Source organism: Cylas formicarius, unplaced genomic scaffold, assembly GCF_029955315.1.
Source record: "Cylas formicarius isolate icCylForm1 unplaced genomic scaffold, icCylForm1.1 PGA_scaffold_6__28_contigs__length_40554024, whole genome shotgun sequence".
Classification (NCBI taxonomy): Eukaryota; Metazoa; Arthropoda; class Insecta; order Coleoptera; family Brentidae; genus Cylas; species Cylas formicarius.
The window spans coordinates 616,795-628,428 of NW_026844347.1; the positions used below are offsets into that span (position 1 = coordinate 616,795).

The 11,634-nt window shown below is 33.1% G+C and overlaps 1 protein-coding gene across 5 annotated transcripts in view; it reads right to left on the minus strand.

The window, feature by feature from the left end:
• The window catches only part of LOC132703236 (ras-related protein Rab-37-like), a 29,235-nt gene extending 19,938 nt beyond the window's left edge, over positions 1 to 9,297 (minus strand). The window contains exons 1-2 of one of the 5 annotated variants that reach the window (XM_060672370.1): positions 7,231 to 7,716; positions 6,195 to 7,164 (exon numbers count right to left, since the gene is read on the minus strand). In XM_060672370.1, coding sequence (XP_060528353.1) covers positions 6,195 to 6,413 — 219 coding nt within the window. In that variant the 5' untranslated portion in view covers positions 6,414 to 7,164; positions 7,231 to 7,716. Of the gene's footprint in view, positions 1 to 6,194; positions 7,718 to 9,045 lie in introns of those variants that run through there. The other 4 variants (XM_060672372.1, XM_060672371.1, XM_060672369.1 and 1 more) reach the window with 4 other exon arrangements.
• Positions 9,298 to 11,634: the final 2,337 nt, after the last annotated feature.

Consider the following 11,634-nt stretch of genomic DNA (forward strand, 5'->3'; position numbering starts at 1 on the left):
GCAAAAAAAAAATTGGTAACACAAAAAACTACAAAGTTCTAATCTAAGCATTTATTTTCTGTCTTAACTAAGAAATTCTGAAAAAGGGAAGTTAGCAAGAACTATCTACCACCATAATGCAGTTTTAATTATTGGCTGATAAAAATTAGCTTGAATTAAATCTTTATTGCAGCCGTATTTGAATGTTAACAACTTTACTATGTAAAACACAGCGACACCCAAAGTGTTGGAATCAAACCTAATTATTTTAAATTGAACACCAATACTTCTTTTATGAATGCTCGGCTAGCCAGTTCCTAAGTTTTTCATGTTTTTAAAATTCTTGTTGAGATCAATTAATTGGGAATATATTTCGACCACTCGCCGGCTAACTATTTCGGGAAACCACATATTTTCACTATAATCCGCCATAAAACCGAGCGAAAGGGAAATAAAAAAATCATCAAATACGGATGAACGCTAAAGTCTTGCTAAACCCCATCCATCCAAACAATACCGAATGGAATTACGTTAAGCTTCCGCGCTTCAGTTGTTCCAATACGTTTGACCAGCCGGCCCATTCAATGGATCCGGTGAAGTGTTTTGTTCAATGAAATGTGCAAAGAAGGGTTAATATGCTTTAGTTGTGGTTGAAAAATGTGATGAGGATGCCGGTAACCGGTTTAAGCTGTTACTGGTTACAAGCGAATTGTGAACGATTTCCCTGGCACATGAACCTAAGATGTGTTAATAATCTGGGAATTTAAAGTGTATTATTCCAAAAAACAAGACAATTCATATGGGACGCTGAAAAATATACTTGCTACCTCGCCTACGGCTCTGCAGTCCTCGCACTTTAACGGGTTATCTCTATTATTAATTACGAGATTAGCTATCAACGTTCTACTTTTTTATGAAAAGAATTAAAAAGATGAAGATAAAGATACAGATACCTTTTTTTCCATAAGGCTTGAGTTACAAGTGTTGGATATTGTCAATACAATACAAATTGAAAAATATAAAGTTATGTTAGAATAATTAATTAATTAATAATAATAATTAATAATGTTAGATAAATAACAAATATATATACAACAACAAACAACGACTACGTATTAAAAGGTATCACAAGAAAGAAAATCCTTAATATTGTAATAGGCGCGGTATAGCAATTTGTTTTTAAGAGTGCAAATCAAAAGGACTATTTCATGTAAGAGACAGTCGGTGCGTGGGTATTTTTACATTAAGATTTGATCTTAAATTGTACTGAATATCTGAGTTTCTTGAGAGCATATAAGGATTTTGTTTGAGTTTCTTTTTACATAAGTGGCACAATTTAGTATGTACATACCCCGAAGTATCAATAAAGAGGGTTTTGGAAATAGGTTTCGACATGAATAATTGCACGGCTTAAACAGTACAGTGCGTAAAATGCGTTTCTGCATCCTAAAGATTTGCTCCGCAAGTGGGTAGCCTCCCCAACCAACCACGGCGTAGTTGAGAGAGGATTAGACATAGGAAAAATAGTACAAGTGAAAAGAAACCTGATGGCATATGACAAAGCAGTAAACAGAAAGTTTTTTGAGAATATGATCCAATATGTTCGAACTAGGAGAGTTTGGAGTCTACATAAACTCTGAGGAATTTTACAATATTTTTCTATTGGATTGTGCTTTAATTCTCGTGTTGAAAAGGCGATTATCTTAGTTTTACTTTGATTTACTATCAATTTGTTAATTTCTGCATAATGTTTCATTTGCTCAACAGTTGTCTTGTTTGCAATGCTAAGTTGTTCAGACGGTGCTGCAGAAAGAGTAAAAACTGCATCATCCGCAACAAGGGAAATGTAAGTATGGGGGAAAGATGAAAACCCATCATTTATAAACACTATGGACTTCCTTGAGGTACACCGCAGTTCACTAAACTGGAGTCATATTTATATTTAAACAAAAAACCTTAACCAATTTGAGGCGTTACCTCTAATACAATATGAACAAAGCTTGTCCACTAAAATATCAATGCCAATTCCAATGACAATTGTAAAACCAACAACTTTGTTATAACTGTTTTCGAGATCTTGAGATCTTTTTCTGTTGGTTCTAGGACAATTTTTTGACTATAACATCTTGCAGTCTCAGTTTCTGGAAAACTATTTATATTATTGACTATGATTGATTGGTATAGATATACTCTTCATTTATTAGTTTTATTTATCAGATTAAATTAAAGAGAAACTACCAAAACCCACAAAACCAATAAATTATTTTAACGAATGACGGGAAATAGGTACGGACTACTTGTTTGGACTTGCTCATTGCCTTTATTTGACTTAAATCTCCACGTTTGGTTGATGTGTATAGTCAAGCAATGGAAGTCCAAACAAGTAGTTTTAATAGTAATAGTAATAGCACTTTATTTCCAACAGGTAACATGACCCAATTACAGGAAATATTAAATATAAATCATCCAATATATATACTAGGGGACGTAGAAACCAATCTTAAATCTACTAAACTTACAACTAAAAAAAAATGAAGAAGGATAGAATGAGAAAGAGAAAGAAAAGGATAAGACTTAACGGTACGCATAACCCGACGCCATTCGAAGTTGCTGAAGTATGGCCTGGAGACCATCATAATATAAATCGCAGTACGATGATAGTTTGTTGAAGGTAGCACACATATTGTAAATAGGGTTTTGAAAATGGATATTGGACCTGGGTAACTGCGGTAAGAAAATTGATTGATGTCTCCCTTCCAGCCGCGACACATGAAAACGTAATTGTTCCAGAAGAAACGGACAATCAACTCCGTAATGAACTAACTTATAGAGAAATGAAACAGATTTCAAGTCTCTGCGCAAGCTCAGGGGCAGTATAGCGAACCTTCTTAGTAGAAGATCGTGATCAACTCCCCTCTCAGGATAGAGACCGTCCTCCCTGAACGTTAGATACTTTAGTAACCTTCTCTGCACACTCTCAATGGACTGAGTGTGGCAGTGATGAATTGGTGACCATATCAGTGAACCATAGTCAACCTTGGACCTAACGTAACAGTTAAATAACAATTTAACAGTAGCTGAACTACAAAAATGCCTGCAATTTCTTATTACGAATCCTAAAATTTGCATTGCACTGGAAACCATTTTTGTAATGTGAGGTACAAAAGAGAACGACTGGTCAAATAAAATCCCCAGATCCTTAACAGTAGCAAGTCTAGTCAGGACAGTACCATCCATATTGTAATCAAAGACTACAGGAGTTTTTGTGCGGTGGTAAGAAACCACATTACACTTGCTGATGTTAAGATGCAATTTATTTCTGGTACACCATTGACTGACAATACTGATGTTGCCCTGGAGAGTCATGCAGTCCATGCCAGTTTCAATGCTCTCGTATAGCTTTAGGTCATCCGCATAGGCAAGCTTGTTGCAGATGATCGAAGATACGAGATCATCTATAAATATATTGAAAAGCAGAGGTCCAAGGTTAGAACCTTGAGGCACGCCAGAAGTTGGAACAAAAGGAACTGATCTAAACCCCTCAATCTCAACAAACTGTCGACGATTCACCAAATAGGACCTCAACACTGTAATCAGCGAATCAGAGAAACCAAATTTATGAGATGCTTTTTCAATCAGTACCAGCGGATTAGAGGACACGCTTGAAGATGAACATGGATCTGGCTGGGATATGGTGTAAACGCTACCAAAGTACTTAGCAAAAGCTGCAACAACCATATTAGGTCCTTGGCATGGCTGACCAGAATAGGACATCGAGGCTGGGATTCGCGAATCTGCCTTCTTCCGCTGAATAAATGACCAGAAATTGGTAGGACTATCATGTATACTTAACTCAGCACGACGAAGAAAATCAGTATAGGCAATGCGTGACTGGAACTTGATTGACTTGCGTAGCGCGGTATATCGGCCAAAATAATAAGCAGATTTGTATTGCTTGAAATTGCGGAAAGCTTTCTCCTTCTCAAATATAGTTGCGATCATTTCTTTAGTGAACCATGATGGAAAGCGCCTTCGTCTCGGTGTTTTAGTGGGCGTGCAAAGGGCAAAAATATTGTTTAGCATGTCGTGAAAAAGTGTTAGAGCCCTGTCGACATCCGAGCACTCCATAACACTATTCCAGTCTAAGAACAATCATCAAATAAACATGGGTACAAACAATTTCATATTTGAAAATTGTGAACAATCGAAATTAGGACTGTTATATAGAATACATTAAATGACATTAAAAGGCGATTTTTAAGGCTTTAATGTATCCTGACTAATTTGCAGCTGAACTGAAATTATATATTCTTATATTGCCTACATTTAGTTTTGTAATTTGTAATTAAGTAACTATATAATTATAAAATTTTCTTAAAAACAATATTACTTATATTCAACTTTTTTTTCCTAAAGTGATTTAATAATTATCTTTCGAGCCATACAACTAGCGGATCTTGTGTGAGAAGCGTATGTGATAATCGATTACTCGGTAAGCTAAATCAACTGTCGAAAAACTTTAAACACAAAAGATATAGGCTTCTTTAACCATGTAAAAAAATATGGCAATTCAAATGTCACATCTTGTGTATTACTTGATATTTCAATTCCTATAAAATTTTGTCAAACACGATAGGTACGCCTAATTTAACTATTTTCAAAATTTCATACAAAAACTTTTAGGCCTTTATTATTAACATTATTTCCACTATTCTGTTTTTTTTTTCCGCTTCGCTCGTGCCAAATTAAACTTATGAGTGAAAGTGTGTTAATCAAACGCTTACTTAAAATTTGTAGGTAATTGTTTTAATGAATTGAGTAATTATATTATATAACATTCTATAAAAAGTTTTGATATACTTTAAGAAAAATACATCGTCTCAGCAAGAAAAAGAAGTTTGTATTTTTCTAAAGTATTAAACTTCAGTGCAGTGGTTTTCTGAAAAAAATAATATTAATATGGTTTCTAGTTCAATCAGTCTTTAAATTAATTCAAGATTCAGTAGAGTCGAGTTAACAGTAGAAACCAAATAGCCTAGCCATATGCCTATGCCGATAATACAGGAACTTGTGAAGCAAGTGTGAAAAATAAACAAGAAAGTGCATTCAATATGCGCATACGCATACGTCTCCCTTTTAAGCAATGACTTTTGTTAGTGGGTGAAATATACAGGCACGTGCGGAGAACAATCCGTTCTCTATGAAAATATCAATGACCCTGCGGCGCATCAATTTTTACCGTAATAGTGTCACTATATTGTCGATGGTAGAAACCAATACCAGGTTTTTTTCTGATAATCTGAACATCTGAAAATAGCATTAAAAATTTGAGAATATTGTCTTTACTAGTTCTTCAAACGTTTAATACAGCAGTCGAAGTGATGGAAAAAGGGTGCAAACTTTCTGAAATTTCATTACATACATTGTAAACAATATCTTTAAGTGCCGGCAAAACACATTTCATTTATTCTCATTAAATACTCGTTAAACTAGAAACTAAGGACACATGAAAGAAGAAATAATATAATAAATCGTAGAATATTAAAAAAATAAATTCATTCAAATGTTTTTTGATGCCGGTCCTTTGTATAAAATGTCATTTTACCACGTTAGACCGCGATATTACCGCACGGGTTTGGGCTTGAATTTTGACATTCAATTCTGATGGTCATGTCAATGGATAAATTCGTGTTGTTTTGCAAAAATGTACAGTCGTAGAAAAAGTATAGTATGCAAAACGTTTGGTAAATTTTTTAAGTCCCCCGCTTATTAAGCATTCGCTCCGCTGGGCTCCGCTCGTGCCGAAGAAAAATCGCTAGTGAAATGACGTTTACCTTGTTGCATAATATACTATCACCGCACTTGTTGCACAATATGCTATCACAGATTGAAATACATTGAATAGCGATTTAATAGCAGATTCTTCAAGTTTGCGTTTTAAATTAAGGGGTAATTAATTATACACAACGTGGAAATGAAATGTTGTTGCGCAAATAAGATTCAATATTGATTTTTTTATATAAAATAATAAAAGATCCATTATAAATCTGCACGTTACTTTTTAGGTGATAATTGATCTATATAAAAATTCCATTTCCAAAAATAGCTTTAGAATAAGTAAAATTGATTTTGCATTATGTTTTATTATTACAATAAGAGCAACCAAATTAAATTAAAATTAACGGGAACAATAGGCCGTTATTTCCGTTACCTACCTTATGTACAACTGGTTCAATGTCGGATAAAATATCTGTCTGGCACAATTTCAGCACCTCAGCCGGGGGTTGATAACCGCGATAACCCGTTGGCGAAGGGGTGTTGCACTTCTTCTCCAAGTTGTTTTCAATTATCTTCAGCTTGTTGAGAGCGGCAGCGTTGTCCTGGCTTTCAAATACGTCATCGTCCATGCTATCGTCCGCCGATATAGCGGACATGCCTCGCGGCTTAAGTAATAATTATCAATATAAGGCTACAAGCAACAACTCCACAACAATCTACTGTATTTCTTTAATTATATAGGTTGTACAAATTTCATCACAAAAAAATTGTGCACTATTTAACTCTCTGAGAGACCCAATTTTCACCACCCAAGACAAAATATTTTTATTATTATTGTTTCTTTTAAACCCAATTTCAATATAGTCAAATTTTCTAGTCTTTTCTATTTTTGTTGCTTCCATTTAGTATATAAACCATTAAAAATGCTATAATAAAATAAGGCCGTAACGAGTTGAATTTAAAAAATTGGCTTATTTTTTCTATTGTCTGTGGAATAAAGATCCCCTTGCCCTTACAAGTACTGCTGCAAAAAATATTATATATATTTCAAACTTGTAATTTTCTTCCTGCGAGAATATCACATTCTCAATATTATTATTATATTAAGTTATTTCAAAACAAATCTTATGTTATTTTGTTTATACATTACAGGTTATTTATTCTCAATTAGCAAAGCCTACTTTCATTTTAAATTTTCCCAATCAACCGCTATACAATACAAAATCGAAAATGGACCAACCTCATATAGTCTTAACTAATGAAAAAGTAATTACATTCTTTATTGCTTTTTTGTTTCTATGCCCTGCTTATCTATAAGTCCTTTTTTTTATGTAATAGGAATGAGCCGATTCTACTCCGTTGTTCTTCTAAGGTGTTGAACGCTTTTTCAGGTTTTAATCAAATTTTCTGCAAAATTCTAATTAGAAACTTTGTTTCAAACAAGTTTATCCGTGAATATGATTGTATACCCACTTAATTCATTTATAAACCAAGAAGGAAACAGCACTGCTCCCAGGTATACTTAGCAGTTACGTTTACATTAATCCAAATGGAAAATCAAACAGTCTGAACCATTTTGTGGCATAATAAGTCTGCAATAATGTAATTGCACTTTAGATTTTTTTCTAAAACATTACATGAACAGGTTTTCAGAATTAAATACTTACTTTGGTACAAATTTTGGCACAAGAAATTGTCAATTTGATGAACGAGAATTTTGTCAGGACTTTAGAGTTGCCAACACACAAAGTATACTTACATTTTTCTTTATATTTGGTGATGGTGTAGAATTGACATTGAGTTAGGGTTTTTGTTTTTATTGTATTTCACAGTAAATCTAATTTTACAATTTAATAAATAATTATTGAACAAAACATTTTGATAAACATTATCCGTATGAGCTTAGAGCTTATTTCAAAAATAAATAAATAAAGTTCGACAACCACAACCACGATTTCTGCATTCTTGTATTTAATTTATTACTACACTTGTTGAAGAGAGCCATAATTTTTGCTCAAATTTTGCCACTTGATATTGATTTTTTGGCATATGTATGTATTTATTACCTAATTTGTTTATTATTTGTTTTTTAAAAAAATTACAGAAGACCAAAGTTTATAAACAAATATATTTTTGAAGTCATTTATGTCAAGTTTTTCCTTAAATTTAGTTTCTGATAGATAGGGGTTCTCGCGTTTAACACAATTATAAAATATGCACAAAATGTGTTTTTACAATAGTAATACAAGTAATGCTCTACATTTGTTCAACTGTAAGTTTTATGAAAAAGTTACAGGAGACAAAAAAATTTCTAATAAACCCGCCTATCAAAGTTGGTTTTCTATATCATTGGGTACGTTTCTATTGAAATTTTCCTAAGAAGAGTGATGGGGGTAGCCTAAATCAATCACATCCACAAGCTTGAAAAAAATAAAAATTTGCAAAAAGTGTGTTTTATTAATAATAATACCTCCATATTTTATTGGTGTACCTAATTTCGTTGATAACATCATTTGTAACAAAATACCACCCCCGAAGTTTTTCGGATTTATTTTGGAACTCCCTGGAATGAAAAATACGTCGCAACGCGAAAATCTTTGATTCCAATTCTCTCGGTATATCATTGTTACACAAAAGGTTTGACCTCTGGACAGAGAAAGGTTATTTGGATCTAAAGTATGCTCCCAAAAATTGGTCATCCTATGCCTGATATATAAGTACCAAAATTTTCGTTCTTCGTTCCCCTTCTCTAGGAACTAACTCTATTAATTGGCTATTTGCGTTTATTAGTAAATCCGCCTTCAACTCTATTAGTCAAAGGTTTTTCAACCGTATTAAAAACGCAGAGGCAAACGTGCACCTTAATTTTTTCAGTCGCTTACGCTAATTAATATGAACGATGCCCAAACAAACCATATCCGTTAATATGTTCGTTAACATTACTATTTAGAAAATGTTGCGGATTTTGGACAGCCATTGAAATCTTATTTATATTTTCATATAACACCGGAATGCGTAGGGTTTTTTGTTATTGGTCGCAGATGAATATTCTACAAGCAATAATGTATATGCATTTCGATAAATATGAATGAACACATTTCATTTTCTATCTTATGGTTTTCGTAATTTTTATCCTTTCAGGATATATAAAAATTCCAACGACTTGCCGAGATTGTTAATTAGTTGTCCATAAAAACAACTTGAGCTGCAAAATTATCATGAACATTACGATTTTTCATTAAGCTCTATATAGGAAAACACACGAAAGCAAATAAAACAACAACTTACATTTGAATAGACACTAACTGTAACCTACTCATATGTATCCAGACTTTCCGAACGAAAACATCCAGTAGATTAAAGTTTGTCACATGGACGCAATATTTCGCGATATCCTTGCCTAATTAATCGCCGGATTTCCCAGGGAATTGAATCGATATTAACCGCAAAACTACTTGAACAAATACCACCGAAACCACAAATTGATAACGTCGCGTTTAACCTGAAAGGTAATCAAACTTTAACCCGCCGCCATGTTGATCCTGGCTACCGAATTTCGAAATGTGAGAGGGAATGAGATAGAAAAAAGGATCGATGAACAGGACCTGCTCCTCCCACGTTGGGACCCACGGGCGTGCAAAATTAAAGATCCAAATAAAGTTTTGGAAAAAGCGTTGGGTGTAAAGGAATCTGATATATTTGGTTACCTTTGATATTCAATAAACTAGATTGCGTGGTATTATGACACAAATTTTATAAACGATACATGTGATACCTGAAGAAATAAACGTGTTGAATACAATAGTTTTTCTACGACTATTATAAACTGATATATAAAAAGTATGGTATGCAAATATTTGATAAATATCTTCGTGCATCTCGTGACTGAACTGTCATATATAAAATTTGTTGCATAATTAAAACGTCAGCTTCATTACCCACGGCCCGGCCGGGAGTCTCTTCAGGGATCGGATATTTTCTGTCGATTTCTTCACGTCATACATCATTCAAAAATTTATTCAGTCGGTTGTTTGTAAAACACCAAACTGACAGGTAAACAAGCCTAGCCAACTTATATGTTATGTGAAGAAGTTTTTAGATTTCGTAGTAAAAGTCTTAGGGGGCGGCAAAAGTAGCTAAATATTTAAAACAGATTTTCATAACAATTGAAACTTCGGTTACATTACTTTATGTATTCGTATTGATAAACACACAATAAATTACTTTGTCTACGCCAATGGCGAGTTCATACCCCCACTTGGTGACTACACACAACAAGTGGTTATTATAACTTTTCGAATATAGGTCGAAGAAAATAGGACATCCCATTTATTTCCTTTAAGAAATTCTCACAATTAAGTAAAGTGAATTTTAAAACAGCAAAGAAAGGTTTGTACAATATTTAATAGAAAACTGAAATTTGCATATGGTGCAATAATCATGTAAAAGAAAATTTTTTGTTCATAGGTCGAATTTCATCGGTAGGGCACCGATGAAATTCGGTGACTACATAAATAGATAAATTGAAGACTACCTTTGCTGATAATACAGGTAATTTCAATGAATAAGACCCTGATGTTCAACAAGGTCGTGACCGCAAATTATTTCGACCTTTTTCGCTTTGCTGTTCTCATACCTATCTGAGGTGCCTTCCATAATTAATTAATTACTAATTATGAATGTTGGTTAACTTCAAGAACCAATTTCTTGGTTAATTTTAAGACAAAAAATGTGTATAAACAGTAGTCCCCCAGAGATGCCAGAATAACGAACAATTTAAGGAATAAAACTATATTTTAAAAAATATTGGGGTTTTAATTTAGCCTGAAAAAAATAATTGTTGCATGACAGATTGTGTGGAAAAAAAACTATTTTCACTGCAAAATAACATTGCTACAGTTTTAAAAGGACTATTTCTTAAATTCTCTTGTTGGAATACGTACTGACTTTTGAAAGATCGGAGTTCATCTTTGTATTGGTCAACTGGGCGCCTGGAGAAAAAATAAATATTGTACCGTCACAGTAGAAATGATGTAAAGACCTATACCGTTAATTGGATAAATTTTACATAACAAAGGCCCTGTGGCACCCCTGATACAATACCGCCCATATCTGTTTGCCAATATAATATAATTCAACATAGATATCAGGATCAGTTGGTTAATCAGGTTCAAAATCTTGGTATAGTCCAAGAATATTAATATTGTTGCATGATTAGTACTTGCCGTTGCACATTATTTATTATAAATTTAGACTGTTTCACAGGAAAGGAAGGGCAACAAAATTGAGTCATTAAGGTCATCCATATCAAATACTTCTGATCTTATACCTAGAATCACACCCACATGTTACGTATGATATCGCAAATTTAAGAGTTCAATATCAGGCTAGTAGTTATTTAAACACAAAAATGTTGCCCTAAGTTTATTTATATTTATTTATTCGCTCATAAGAGTAGGAGCAAGTAAGAACATGAAAAGCTGTGGACAGCAGTTTTTTAGAAAATTTACTAAAAAGCTAAAAAAAAATGCATAAAACTATCCGCGTGAAGCTTCTAATTAAACATATAAATTTTACATTAAAATAAATTATTTGATTGGAATTTTGAAGTGTTATCTAAAAAAGGAATAATAATTCAAAATAAATGCCATTTTAAACATTTTCATTAAGAAATCAAATAATTAAAATTCGAAGAAAGACGGATAAATCTAATAGATACTGTAGTACCTGTGCATAACAAACAATCCTATTCAGAAATGCACCTATTTAATTAGGAGCAAGCAGTTAAAACGATTTAACAAATACAAGACTTGTACAAAAAGAATTTGTTCCCAGTGAGAAGTTATTGCTATTTTTATATTTTAATTGAACAGATCG